This window comes from Schistosoma haematobium, chromosome ZW, assembly GCF_000699445.3.
Source record: "Schistosoma haematobium chromosome ZW, whole genome shotgun sequence".
In the NCBI taxonomy this organism is placed as follows: Eukaryota; Metazoa; Platyhelminthes; class Trematoda; order Strigeidida; family Schistosomatidae; genus Schistosoma; species Schistosoma haematobium.
Window position 1 is genome coordinate 69409750 of NC_067195.1, and position 15883 is coordinate 69425632.

At 35.5% G+C, this 15883-nt stretch overlaps 1 protein-coding gene across 4 annotated transcripts in view; it reads left to right on the plus strand.

Annotated features, from left to right (window-relative positions):
- Positions 1–13053, plus strand: part of MS3_00004255 (uncharacterized protein) — a 45316-nt gene extending 32263 nt beyond the window's left edge. For 3 of the 4 annotated variants that reach the window (XM_051212156.1, XM_051212157.1, XM_051212158.1), the window contains 6 exons: positions 2522–2638; positions 3530–3630; positions 6022–6121; positions 9917–10014; positions 11903–12019; positions 12396–13053. In XM_051212156.1, coding sequence (XP_051072307.1) covers positions 2522–2638; positions 3530–3630; positions 6022–6121; positions 9917–10014; positions 11903–12019; positions 12396–12734 — 872 coding nt within the window. In that variant the 3' untranslated portion in view covers positions 12735–13053. Of the gene's footprint in view, positions 1–2521; positions 2639–3529; positions 3631–6021; positions 6122–9916; positions 12170–12395 lie in introns of those variants that run through there. The other variant, XM_051212155.1, reaches the window with a different exon arrangement.
- The last annotated feature ends 2830 nt before the right edge of the window (positions 13054–15883 follow it).

Here is a 15883-nt window from a genome sequence, read left to right on the forward strand (position 1 = left end):
TCTTCTATCGAGCCCCCCCCCATCGGTGGCTGATAGGGATGTGATCTATTTGTGTCCAAAGTGGGGACGAATTAGGGGGTCTCCATGTTAAAAGATGTTTTTCCTTATGCTTAAAGTTAGCATTTGCAAGAAAGAGGCGGTTATCTGAGCATAGCTGCAACAGACGGTCGCCATTATCTGTTCTTTGAGCCACGACACTTTGAGATCCACTTAGGTTTCTTTCCCTTTCGCTTAGTTTACCTACTTGAGCATTAAAGTCACCGGCCACTATTACTACATCAGAGCGCTTAGCTTTTAGGAGAAGGTCGGAAAGCTTTCTGTAAAACTCATCTTTTACATCATCTGCGCTGCAGTCAGTGGGAGAATAGGCAGAGACGACGAAGAGGCAACGACGAGTGTCCCTATCTTTTCGGATTCTTACTGTTCCGTTTAGTCGGACAGCGCACAAACGACTGTACTGGGATCCAGTCTAAAAGAGCTAGTTATGCCCTAGGACTCAATGCTATACCTACGCCGGCAAATCCACGAAAAGCAGCATCTGGGCTCCCAGATACATGAAGTGTGAATCGAGTTGGTTCTTTATTTTTACATGGTGATGTCAAATGAATGATGCTACTCGGATTCTGTATGCGCGTTTCGGAGACGCAGCACACATCGATGGCGCGAGATTCTAAAGTCCTAGCTAAGGAAGCCTGTTGTCCTATTTGGCACAGTGTTCGTACGTTAAAAGCTCCTACGTGTAGTTTGGAGCATGGTTTCAGGAGACCAGGAATAACGTTCCGCGTACTAGAATCGTTTGCCCTAGCGGTGCGAGGTGATAAAGGGACGTGAGAAGGGTTAGTCATGGAGATATGAGAGGTTTTAGGAGGTTTATGAGGGATTTGAATGTGACCAACTTGATCCCTTGCGCTGCTACGGGTATGAGGGCTGGTGTCACTTCCCGGTTGTCCACACCGTGGAAGGGTATTTCTTGAGGAACCTGAAAATGAAGTTGGATTAATGTTGGCCTTAACGACCTGGGAGCGTGACCGCAGAGCCCAAGGGACAACTGCTTGAGGCCGGTCGCGCACGGCTTTTTTGTGGAAGGTTTTTGACGTGTTAGCTCCGTTCTTCAAAGGGCCTTACCGCCGGAGACGGAAATCTGTGAGGTGTGACATTTTTAGGGTCGACCTTTTCTAACCCCATCCCTCCTTGTGAGAAGGCACCATCGCTGCAGATGCTGATTGAACGAGAGAAAGCCTTACTGACGTCACACCCCTCTACAGTCAGCAGTACGACATCGCCCTCAGATTTTGAGTTGCTACTTTTAGTCCTACCGTTCTTTAATCGACCTGCCTGGCATGGTAGAACCTACAGGAGCATATGTTCCAGCCAATATAGCTCGGTAGAGTCATCACGGTAGGTAAGCCCGACCACCGCGTCGGGTACTTTTAGGTGGAAATGACTGAGAGGGTTTAATTTGAATTCCATTAACCATTAAATAATAATAGTAATGACCATGTGTGATTGTATGCATATTGTATAATGGTCAATAATACTAACCAATAAATCCGAATGAAAAGGCGAGTTCACGTTTTTTCTAACTTGATATAACATTTTATGACAGAAGTTTTATTTGCAGTGTAATATCCTAGCCGTCTTTTCCAGTGTAGCATTATTTCTGGTTAATATGTTTGTATTAGTATGATATGTGTGGAATTTTGCCCAGTATGACATTTATATTCTTTGTATTACCGTCAGTTAACTTTTTCTGTGTTTTGTAGTAACTCTGTATCGTTTCATTCATATGTTTATCGAATGGTAAAATCAGTATGTAAATGAGTGTATTTGATTTAACGAGAACAGTTTCGAACAACCTGTTTAAGGGTCTCGTTTTAGAGAGTCCATAAGCCTTCATCTGTATCAGTTTTTGTGTTTTTGCTTCACATTATGGAAATTACAGTGGTTCCCCATTGTCAAGTATAAGCAGGAAGACCCCAGACACAGAAAATATACAAACATAACACTAATCGTCAATAACCAAATCAAATGTAGCTTTGATGAACGGTTTATTGACTGAAAACTAAGTATCACTATAGGGTTGTGGAGATTATTAAGTTTTGGATTGAGATCTTGAACCTAATGATGTTAGACTACCATTGAAAACCTGGAAACACTGGACGGCCTTTTCGTTCTATTGTGGGACTCCTCAGAAGTGCGCATCTTGATATTTTTCACTAACCGTTAGATCATTACGCAATTTCCTTTTGTTGTTTAATATTTCCGAATAATTTAAAACACTGTTGGGCATGATTCTGCCATTGTAACGTGATCTATGCACACTACGATATTGTTAGGGAAACCCAGAAAACTCGAGAAAAGCCAAAAAAGTCTGAAAGCACGAAGAAACATCTTATCCAATCAGTATTTATTGTTGACTGCATTTGTTCTTGTTTCTTTTTTCGTGTATAAAACATTTCGTTTTTCTCGACACTTAACTGATATATATTCTTTTTGTTTTGTTATACACCAACATAATTAGATAAAGACGTTCCACGTACTGATCGAAAAACTGATTTCTACTCAGATGATAGTCATGGAAATTTGACACGTCTTTCAGATATACTTATCACGTATACTATATATAATATGGATTTCGGTGAGAGCTAATTACATAACTTGAAATTGACTGTTTATATTCACTGATTTATTATTATGTGATTAATTGTATTAAATGCAGACTTTATCTAATTTGTAACTGAATATGTCAAAGTTACTAACTGATTGAGAAAGGTATCGATTTTACGTTGATTTGAGATCGTTTATTAGGCCTTAAGGATATATCGGCGTCTCCAGGATCTTAGAATAGATATTTGAAGTCATCAATATCAAACTTTCCTAATGAAACATAGGACTTCCTACCGACTGTATTTAGTCGTCAACCAATATCTAGACTTTTCATTGATTAATTGTTTATTTGCATGATTACTTTGTTTTTTTAATAGTTGGTTTTATTCTAATGACCTACTTCTTTGGTCACACTTCCCTAGTCTCTTGATTTACGTCAACCAAACAAAAGTGAAAATAAAATCAAGCGAATTATCAATAAGATGGAATAGATTATAGTTTCGAGAAAATCGTTCTGACAATTCATTTTGTGTTCTGATTAAAAATAATTTTTAAAACATCACTTGAAACTTTTATGCTAATGAAATACTGACTAAAATGAAATTGAGAATAATTATAAATATCCTCAATTCTTTTAAAGATGCATTCTTACAATTAAAAATCGTGTACATTGATAATGAAAATGTAGACAGTTTTTTTCTTGGATATGTCTAAGAAATGCCGTTTTAACAGTAATCTCTGTGCTAGTGTGATATGGCAACTGGAACTGATGTACGTACGTACGAAGTTCTACGTTGTTACTGACTGACTGACTTAACAGTAATCTAAAACACTTCTTGATTATTGTTAAACATTTTGAATCTGTTCTCATAACCGCCTATTTCAATCATATTTCTTTTTTGTATTTATGTTTGTGCTTCAGGTTACTTTCAAGGAATGAATGATTTACTCGCATTAATACTTTATGTTATTAAAGATGAAGAAGATTCTTTTTGGTGTTTTGTTGGTTTAATGAATAGACTAGTAAGTTTTTGATATATATATATATATATATATATATATATATATATATATATATATATATATATATATATATATATATATATATATAATCCAGAATTATAAACGTACATCAATGTTTGTATATCCATTCAACTTTCTTGAATGTTTAGCCTAGTGATTCTCTCAGAAGCATTGGGAAAATGTGAATTTTTTTAATGCTTAGATTTCCAAAAATTTGAAACAATAAGTCCTCTTGATGAGCTTGGATAATATAGTGAGAAGATGCAGGTTATCAAGATTATGTGATATGTTTGCGCAATGCATTTCGAACAGTGACTACACATATACTTGTTACGATATTATATATGAACAATGAAAGGTCAACTTGATAAATTAAAAGATAAAGGAAGCAAAGATAATAATAATAAAGTACACAAGTAATGTAAAAAGCGACGCTGGATAATAAATCAGTAATATAGGTTAAGAGTAAGAACAAATTGTTTTTGAACACATATAGGGGATTTCAGTCTAGTTCAACTTTTATTTTTCATATATAAAGTCTTGGCAGGTATAGCCGTGATCGCATTTTTCAAAATGGATTGTGCAAATATATCACATAATTCTGATAAACTTCTTCTTCTTATCGCATTATCCAAAAGCTTAGATTTTCATCTAACTAATGCAAAAACAAACGATCAGTTCGAAGATTTATTCCCGCCACAACTGACTTTGGTATATCGAAAAGTATGAATATTTATAGACTGTTTTTGAGTGTCTTCGAGAATCAGCCATTCAGTGTGTAAGATTCATAATGTCTAATTTAATGTTGCAGTTGGAAATTTTTAAAAAATTCACAATGCTGATTTTCGGAAAATCTAGTTTTTGGCCGATTCGAATGGAGATTTCGGGTGAGCTACAAACTAGACGAAATAAAGAAAATCACTCAAAACAGAAGAATGTGACGTAATGTAAATTAAGTGTTAGTAGTAGTCTTGTGTATACACTAGCAACAGGCATCTTCTACTAAGTCTTATGGCCTCAAATCGCCCTGGTACAGCCGAGAGTGGGGAGAGTCAGCTCTCCCTCTCGAAATGCTCTCACACGACTACGTGTATACAACCACTGTCAGGGAAGTCCTACTCACTACCTTCTCGCGGTGGGGCTGTTGTTTACGAAATTGGGGACAAAAAGCGAATGTCCGGCGCTTTAATCGGGTTGGTGGGTACGGGCAATCCACATAGAGAAGTTTGAAAACCCTGATTGCAAAGCAATGGTGCACATGTGCTCCATAACCCTAGAGAAACGAATGGCGTATGAACCAATTGTTGGTGACCGGCTACCAAGTGACTGCATCGCCTGTCGTTGCCCCACTGCCTTATGGGTCAGACCTTTAGGTCGGAGGCTCCGGGTGTGGCCCCCTAAAAAACCGCCTACTTCGGTCCGGGCACCCGTGTAGTATCCCAGCCCCTCACGCAAATCGAATGATTTATGTGGCGCATATGTATTTGGTGCCTCTTTGTACCAATGTTTATGTGTTTAAATAATAATAATAATAACAATAATAATAATAATAATAATAATAATAACAATAATAATAATAATAATAATAATAATAATAATAGAGTTTCTTGATTTTTACATATATTACAATATCAAACAAATAAATCAATAAATAATGAACATTTCATATTTCCACATTCTCTGTTCATTTCTTTATCGATTGTTTTCTCTTGTAATTTCTCTTCTACTCTAGTCATATTTGTTTAATTTGTAGGAGAAATTTATCTTTATTTTGCCCTTTTGTATGTTAATAATAATGATATTAATAACAATAATGTTATTCAGTACTATAAAAGTTGTTCAGTCAGTCAGTAACAACGTAGAACTTCGTACGTACGTACATCAGTTCCAGTTGCCATATCACATTAGCACAGAGATACAGTTATCGATTCAAATACATAGTGGTAGAGTTGGTAAGAGTATAAGCAGTCATCGGAATTATTAGGGTTTGAAGATGTTATTCAAGGTGTATAATCCAGTGAAATAAATTTGGAAAGATAAAAAAGGGACACGAGGAATTTGGGAGAACACAAAGAGTGGGTGCACCTGCGCCATAAACGTTGTTGCAGTAAGAAGTGCTCCGAATCAGTTGTACAGTATAATAACATCTGTTTAATATATAGTCAAATTATAATTATTCAATAAAAAGTTTTCTAAATATTTTTAATAGTCATAACTAGCTATCTATCTCCAAGCAAGAAAGTTTTCTACCAGATGACAGTCTAATATTTGTTCTTGAACATTTTATTTATTTATTGTTAATATGTTGAGTGTTTGCTTATCGAAATGTGATGATAAAACTATGATATATATATATATACTATTAGAAACTTTCCTGTTTCTTTATTATAGGAATCTAATTTCAATGGTGAACTCAATGCAGTCAGAGAACAATTTAATCAATTATTTTCACTGATTGAAATAGTTGATCCAACTTTCAGCGAATATCTTGGTAATTTTTATTAAATTAATGACAAGTTTATTAACATCAGGATAAAATATTCCAGGAAACATAACTTATAAAGAAAATAATATGTACAACCAAAATTTAAAAAAGGAACTTGTATCTATCTTTAGATTGTAATTATCTACTGACTGTATGCCCTCACATACCCATCGCATTTTTGATACGTATATGTAATTCTAGCAGTAATTCGTAAACCTACCTGAAATATCTATAGCATAATGTTTCGTATGGTTTTCTTCTTTTATAAGACTTAATAACAACAACTGGGTGTTTTTTTGTTTTACTATCTAAGAATATCGAAAATCCTAAACAGTCAGTCAGTCATGCGTAACGTGAAAGCTGGCATGCATGTACATTGGTTCAAGTTGCCACACCCCAATAACGCGACGACAATCTAGAGCAGTAACAGTATTGGCGGTAATTGAAAAGATTAAGCATAGAAAATACGATTCGGGAAATGCAAATTCATGGAATAGGAAAATTTAAAATAAAGAAAAACTTTGTATCTGAGGAAAAACACTGTAAATATAACTCCACCATTGAGATCACTTCTAAGGCATACTATCTAACTCTTTTAACTACTAAATAAAATTACCGTGCTGACTTTGACTAGGTTATTTGCATCTACCAAAACACCTCAGTTAAACAGCTAATGGCTTCATGGACTAATGTCATTTTTTAGTTTGGCCACCTCTAGCTTTTTCCCAACCTACTCCCATAATAGCTATCATCACTAGTGTAGGTAAGCAGTGATTGAATATGCATAATACTTCACCCAACCACCTCAGTCGACAAAAACCTCATCAAATGATGTAGCATATTTACCCAGTATCCTACTCCTAATCTCCACATTCCTCAGTTTTTTGGTTTCAATAAACACTAGCAATGCCTCAAAGGCACATTAGTCATCCCGATTTCCTTAATTATAAGTATTCTCTATGAACTGTTTTCTCTCTTCCTTTCTAAATGTTAGATCTACGGAATTGACCACATCTGTTAAATTTCAGTTTGGGTGTGTAATAACTTACACCTGTTACTCCTCGTTGAGGAACATAGGCCACCCACCAGAATTCTCCATCAAACCCTGTCCTGGAAAATCCTTTCCACTTGTTATTCACCCTTTTCACGTTTGCTTCTGGTTCCCGACACAATGTGTTCTTCGGCTTTCCTCTTTTCTATTTCCCTTCAGGATCCCAAGTTAACGCTTGTCTCGTGATGCAGTTTGTTGATTTCCGTGATGTGTGTCCTATCCACTCCCAACATCTTTTCCTCTTCAGTTGGAAGTTGGTTTATTCTCCCCCTCAGTAGCCTGTTGATGATGATATCCGACCGACAGACATTAAGTATCTTATGTAGACTAGTGTTTGTAAATTCTTGTACCCTTTTGATGATGGTTGTGGTAGTTCTCCAATTTTCAGCTCCATACAGTAGAACTGTCTTGACGTTTGTATTGTAGATTCTGACTTTGATGTTGGTTGACAGTTGTTTTGAGTTCCATGCGTTCTTCAGTTGTAGGAATACCACCCTTACTTTACCAATCCTTGTGTCTACAACTTCATCGGATCTTCCTTGTGCATCGATGATGCTGCCCAGGTACGTGGGAGTTTCCACCTCTTTCCATCAAGCGTGATTGAGTTAGTGTTCTCCGTGTTGTATTTGAGGATGTTGATTTATCCATTGTATATGTTGAGGCCTATTGATGCAGAGGCTGTTGCTACACCAACTGTCTTCCACTGCGTTTGTTCGTGTGTATGGGATAGATCGATTTGATCCCCTACGAAGTCCAAATCATCCAGGTGTGTCGAAGCTGTCCATTGTATTCCGTGCTTCCCTTCAGGTGTGAAGGTCTTCGTAATTCAGTTGACCACCAGATGAAAGAGAAAGTGGGAGAGTAAGCAGCCTTGTCTAACTTCGATTTTCACTTGGAATGCATCTGTCAGCTGTCCTCTATCGTATGAATTCCGGATGCTTTTGACGATTTTCTTGAGTACTCTATGGTGTCGAAAAATTTTCCATAAAATTCTCCTATCCACACTGTCAAATGCTTTCTCATAATCAAGGAAGTTGGTGTGTAGTGATGAGTTCCGCTTAACTGCTCGTTCAACAATTCTTCGTAGCGCCTTGACTTGGTCTGTGTAAGACCAATCTTTACGGGATCCTAACTGTTGATATCGATGTTGGGCGTCTACTGAGTCTTTCATCCGGTTCATCAACACTGTTGAGAACCTTTCCTGGTACTGATATTAGTGTGATGCCTCTGTAGTTCTCACACTTGCTCAGATCTCCTTTCTTCGGTATCTTGATGAGGTGCCGTTCTATTCAGTCTGTAGTTGGCACTTGTTCTTCCTCCCAAATCTTCCTGAATAGAATGTGGAGCATGTTTACAGTTACTTCTATGTCTGACTTCAGTGCTTTTGTTTGTATATTGTCAGGTCTGTCTCTTGATTTATGTGGTGGTCATCCTGATTCTTCGACCTTTAGTGGAGTAACATCTGTCCGAAGGTCTGCGTGCTCTGCTTCGATACTCGGTGGGTTCAATGGAGTTGGTATATTCAAGAGTTCCTCAAAGTGTTAGTTTGAGACTGTGGGAATTTTTAAATTTGATTGAAACCATGAACCGACCAATGTTAGACCAGGTTTTCAATGGTGATCAAATCTATCGGTCCATTATTTCAATTCTTTCTTGTCTGTCAATAACTTTATAGACTAATCAATAATAGACTTTTCTAACAATAGGTAACACTTTGTCGTATATTCGTTCATTACTTAAAATAGATGGCTAAATACTTTTTTCGAAGCTGCTATATATGTAACATGAAACTGGATGGTTTCCCTGTTTTTATTACTTTTAAAAACGTACCTTAAGGCAGAGAATAATTTATGCAAGACCGCTTGAGCAATAGTTCTCTCTCTCTCTCTCGCTCTCTGTATATATATATAATTTCGATAACTATTTTGAAGCAGAATGACTTTAAATATTAAAGAAATGACAAAGATGATTATGTAGCATTTTTGTGTTGGATAATACAGTGTTTTAGCATTTTACAAAGTCTTCATCTGGTTCAGTATGTTTATTTTTATGTCACACTTGTGTTGCCAAAAAAGTGTAGTTTTCTTTCTTGTGAATCTTCAAGAAATCTAACTGACAGTTGATAGTTTAATGCGCTATCACTTTTATTGTGCAAACTTTAGTTTATTCACTATATCTAAATGTTTGAGATTATTGTAAATCCATTTAGCTGTTAGCATAACATACGTTTAATTATCTTAGCTAATGTAACCACATTTAATCTAAATAAATTTCAATACTTGGTTTGACCGATATAAGTAAGCCTTCGAAGATTAATTTTTTGCTTGTAATAAAATGTAGTAGAACATTAATACTTGATCTTATTGTCAGTACGTGTTTAGAAATCGTTATGATTACACATTGTAGCGCTAGCTAACAATTTTCTACTGACTTGAATGTATTATAGCTGGCATTCCATGAATCATTAACTTAACAAAGTTAATACAATTTTATAAGAAGATAGCTTCCTCGATGTAATCCACTTCTAGTTGTTAAATTAAATCTCATTTTAAATAATTCTGAACTTACGAATTTTCATCTAGTACATAGAAAACTTACTTTGAAGATGTTCAGAAGGATAATATCATTTCATATCACATAAAATTTCGTATTGTTTTTATACTTTGATTTTGTTCATTTACGTAAACTGGTAACCAATTCGCATCTTGTAAATCTTATTTTTACTAAAATTTCTACAATAATGTTTACAGAATCGAAAAGTGCCAAAGAAATGCCGTTTTGCTTCCGCTGGTTGTTAATTCATTTCAAACGAGAATTCTCATACAAAGATACTATGACTTTATGGGAGGTATGTTAAATTAATCATATGTTAATAATTGTTTTAATTTTTTAATTCAATAGTTTCTTCAAATTCATGTATAAGTTGTTCGTTTATTTTTTGTTAATTTTCTAAACTGGTTATTTTTCTTGTAATTACCTAAGTTATACACTAATAATTTCGAAAACGTTTCGCTATTTTTCTAACTCTTCATTTGTTATTGATGATTATATTATTTACTAAAACGTGTTTATTTACTTTAATCAGTGTTTTAAAATCTATTTTAATCGGTATACAACCACCTACAATCTGGTTAGCGTTTTTTGACAAGGTTGTTTTCTACGGGGTGGGGTTGCCGACCCCATGCCCAACCCTCCTTTACCCGAGCTCGGGATTGGCAGTAGCCCTGGATGAGCTACAGGTAGAGTATACCACCTACGATCACTTATTAGTTATTTGTTATTTCTCTATATCCTCACATGATTGTGACATGTTAAATGTCGTAAGATTTTAAGAAAATTTTGCGTTGGCTTGTCTTGACCATACTTCATATTAACACAGAGGAAATCAACTTAAACATCTAAAAATGTAAACCCATCAATGGCTGTGGAGTACCGAAGAAAAAAAAACAAAATGAAACCAATGAAATATTAAAATATAGAAAACCTTGAAGATATTTTGGCATAACGGAAAAAACAAGCAAGTGGATGGTTGAGTTCTATTGAGGTCTCGTGTGACCAAGTTTTAATAACAACAGAGCAGTTTTATACTCTCTTCCTCTCTAGTTCGACTATCGATTATTTAGCTTATATTGCCAGTACGATCGGTGAACTGTTTACCAATTTAGACATCGACCAATTAGGAACAACCAAGACCTTAAAGCTTACTACTCTTCGAGATCTTTCTAACCTAGTGTCCAATCAGAAGACATAGATAGGAAGCAGATCAGTCCTCCATTGTAATTCATTCTGTCATGACTCAGAATCTATACAATATACCTGACGACACAGCAACACAATTAGGTAATTACACTGTTTGCTTATAAATCGGAGTAATAAGTAAATAAATAATTAATAGTAAATCTGGAACGATAACGTATATGACAGCGATTTATGGGTTAAACAAAATTTAAAAAATAGGAGAATAAAAATTTTTTACTGTTCAAGCGTCTATTAATTGTACAATAAAAGTGTAAAAATTGTCCTTCGTACGATAGTTCCAAGAGCTATATTTCCATACTACCCTCTCCATTATACCAGTTTTATTTTTACGTCTAGTATACTATCCTAGATACTCATATTTTCATTCTCTCAGTTGATGTACACAGAGTAGTTTAATCAGGTTTTCATTATGAAGGCGATTTCAATATCAGGTACTTGACATAAAACTGTGAGCTTATGTTTCGCGCTAGTTTATACTTGTTACCAAGTAGTACCTGCAATCCGGAACTTGTGTCCTGTGTGAAATTCAAGTTTGGATCATCCAGTTTCATAATATGAGACGTTGCTATTGAACTATTCGGGCTTCGACTGATATCCTGTAAAACTGAGATATTTACACTGGTTGGTCAATGATTTATAGTAATTGCCTTGTCAATTCCCTCAAGATTGCTAGCAATTTACGTCGACTAGTTCTAGCTTAGAATAAAACCTAGGTTTATGGTTTCCTGACCATTCATGAAGACTAGTAGTCAGAATTCAACTTGATTAATAGAATTCGATCAGCGTTATGAGTTAGATAAGCATAACATTGGTTACTACTTTGTAACCAGTTAATGTGAAATTAAATTGAAGTCTCACGTTTCCTTGATATGATTATATTTACCAGTGAGTTTTGCTAATGACAAGAGTCAAACCCGTTCATGACTTTCCATTCTGCATTAATAGTGTTATCATTTTTGGTGTAATGCTTTCTCTAGGCGTTTTGGACAGATTATCGGACTAAGAATTTCCATATCTTTTTCGCTGCCGCCATACTTTTGACTCAAAGAGATAATATCATGAATAGAAAATATGATGCAAACAGTATATTAAAGGTTAGTTTATTTCATAAAAATAAATCACCAGAAATTATATTTCACGGTAAAAGAGTTGACGTAGTTAGAAAAACTTTCGACATGTTGATTCCGTAATGATATATAAATGCACCATAGAAGTATAAAGTATTACGTTGTATACAATGCTCAATATATATATATATATATATATATATATATATATATATATATATATATATGAAATTTAGTCAGCCGTTGTAGCCTCACAAACTATTATCTTCCATATGAAGTGATGCCTTTTTTTATAAGCAATTCATTTATAATTACATCTAATGTACTAGTTTATGGAACATGTTGGTTTTCTTTTTGTTATCAAGCAGTTAATATTACGTAAATGTTTTTGTGACAAATTTAGCATGTGAATGAACTATCCATGAAGATTCCACTGGAAGACTCTATAATTCGTGCTACAGCCTTGTTAGGTCAGCTGGAACAAGTGTCTGATTCTTTACCACATTCTGTGCAGGATATTATTCATGGACAGTCTTTAGCAACGTCTAGACATGTTAATGTCTACAAAGAGGAAAACACCAGTTGTACAGAGCATTCATCATCTATTTATGATTATTCACCAACTTTGTTAAATGAGCAACTAGAAGTATTGATGGATAATGAAATGTTTGATCCAAATAAAGATATAACTAATCAGTCTATCTTAATGATCCCATCTAATAGCAGTAGACAATTCTTCTAGTGACTATATATATGATGCTTAATGCAGACACCAGGTTTCAAACTCCTTAACAAGTGTGCTTTATAATTTCTTAAATCGGACCTGTTAAATAACTGGTGTGTGCATATTCAACGTAAACCAGGAGCATCCATCATGGTTCTCCGTTTTGTTCATGTATACATTTATCTACTTATCCTTAAGTTTATTCGACTATATATTTTTATCCTTGTAATTTTTCCTCTATCAGCACTGTGATTGTACTATTAATAATGATTTTTCTTCTATTTATTGAAAAGAAACCAGAATATTTCTCTGAATAAAAGTAATTTACTGAATCTTCATTTCGTTCAAATGTTTTTCCTAAAGATAATTGGTCTCCAGAAAACTTAGGAATACTTGACAGTGTTATACTACCGACGAAAACAACACACCGTCTGATCGACTAATTAACCGGCACGGATTCCTAATTAGTAAATTTTGATGATATTGTAGTTCCGTAGAATCAGTTCCAATGTAATGTAGTCTTAAGTTTCTCAGGTATTTAATGCTCACGAAGTACTTAAAAGGTTAATTTAAATTATGAATACATGTAAAAACTTTTAAAAGAAAGTTAAACCTCAATATGTCAGTGGGAATCACTGTTGTGCTCTGTTTTGTGACAACTTGATTGGTCATGTTCGTGAAATATTACTTTCTAAAAGTTCACGTAGAATGCTGCAGGAAGGGATAGGTTACAGACTTATAAACAGGGCAACATAGGATTAACATAAACCGATTACTTAATAAGTCACAGAGTGGAAATGGGGATAATTGTTCTAGGTTTCACAAAGTCCTCTGTAACTTCTCCTTAGCACTCTTAATTGTACATCTCGAGCAACAGTCGGTTTGCTTTATTGTTTCTGTCAAGCCATTCAATAGGACAATCAGCATTATCTACATGAATGGGTCTTGGTTTCGGTGTGATGAATCCGAAGTTGAAATTCTTGGCCAGTTTTCACTTTGTCAAATGACTACTCAGGCTTCGTTATACATAATAATTTCTCTCCAATCTCATGTAGTCGGCAGGAGAACAGAGTTTTACACTTTGGTTGCTTTCGGTATAAAGCTGAAGGTCCCAATGGTCGTGTCTTGATTTCATTGTTTGCGTTCAGAAAGATTATCCTAACTATACTACTACTTATAGTACTAATTGAGTTGGACTTTTCACTGAGGACAGATCTTTTGGATGTCATTAGGTGTGACTTGCCCTATACTAGCTGGGATAATCATCTGTAGTAACACTTGACTGCTTATTTTAGAAATTGTGGAGGGTAAATTACTTTTTTAGGAAAATAAGCGAATAGATACTAAAGACAAGGGGTAGAACATGCGAGTGAAAAGAGAGGGATTATAAATTGTTATAGTGTGAGTACGGTTAATAAGCACGACAGTCTTTCTCAGTGTATGCATTTGTTGGACCGCTTTTATTGGGAGAGGGCAATCCATAACTATCCTCATGTTAATTTTCCGAAGGAACAGTCATCGCATTGCTCTGGACCAGTAGAAAGAAGACATGTTAGTAGCCTTTCACGTTTAATCAGCAAGTAGTAATGCGTACTGGCCGAGCATGCGAAGGGCTAGAAAAGAGATGGACAAAAAGAAAGGTGAGATGGTGGTCCAGAAAGCCTACACAATAGACTAACATTTGATAATGAGAGCAACTAACAGTAACAACAGAAGCTCCAGACTTAGATAATCTTAGAATCGGAACTAGAAGCAGATAGTTTGGCCCTCAACAGTATCATTGTTCCTGTGTATAGTCTTCAACAGATGATTTCAAAAGGGTTGCCCTCCATGTTCATTCTATGGTATTCGAGAAAAATGACTTGATCAATGTAGTTGGTTTTGCTCAGGTTGGTCGTGGTTTTCTTCCTTATGAATGTCGTCAGATGATATAGATATATTCGATATGCTAGCAAGATAGCTACCCGCAACATACCCCAATTCCTACAAGATCTCTTAGAAAAGTTCAAAACTAGTGAGAATAACAATTTAAAACGGACAAAGAAAATAATAATCCCAGTATGACACGAGGTGCTGGACTACTATACGCACCGACCAAAAATGAATTTCTGTACAGTTTGAGAAGGGTTACAGAAAGAAATAGCAGCCCAAACAACCACGAAAAGCCGAGATACAAGCAAAATATGCAAGATCAAACGAGTAAGAAAAGAAGACGAATAAGGCCTAAAAACAACAACATATAGAACTAGCGAAAGCTACAGAAAAAAAGCAAGTGCAAAGAATATTCCATATATATAATTCATTGTATTATCTTGAAGAGAGCAAGAACGAAGAACTGAGTTCAACTCATTTGTGCTCGCAGAAAGTAATATAACAGAACTAAATAGTGTAACTGACGTACTTACAGAAAATATGACAGACAGTCAAGAATAAATAATATAAACTTTTGATCAGTATCAAGAGCATCATACCTTCTATTCCATACACACGAACAAACGCAGTGGAAGACAGTTGGTGTAGCAACAGCCTCTGCATCAATAGGCCTCAACATATACAATGGATAAATCAACATCCTCAAATACAACACGGAGAACACTAACTCAATCACGCTTGATGGAAAGAGGTGGAAACTCCCACGTACCTGGGCAGCATCATCGATGCACAAGGAAGATCCGATGAAGTTGTAGACACAAGGATTGGTAAAGTAAGGGTGGTATTCCTACAACTGAAGAACGCATGGAACTCAAAACAACTGTCAACCAACATCAAAGTCAGAATCTACAATACAAACGTCAAGACAGTTCTACTGTATGGAGCTGAAAATTGGAGAACTACCACAACCATCATCAAAAGGGTACAAGAATTTACAAACACTAGTCTACATAAGATACTTAATGTCTGTCGGTCGGATATCATCATCAACAGGCTACTGAGGGGGAGAATAAACCAACTTCCAACTGAAGAGGAAAAGATGTTGGGAGTGGATAGGACACACATCACGGAAATCAACAAACTGCATCACGAGACAAGCGTTAACTTGGGATCCTGAAGGGAAATAGAAAAGAGGAAAGCCGAAGAACACATTGTGTCGGGAACCAGAAGCAAACGTGAAAAGGGTGAATAACAAGTGGAAAGGATTTTCCAGGACAGGGTTTGATGGAGAATTC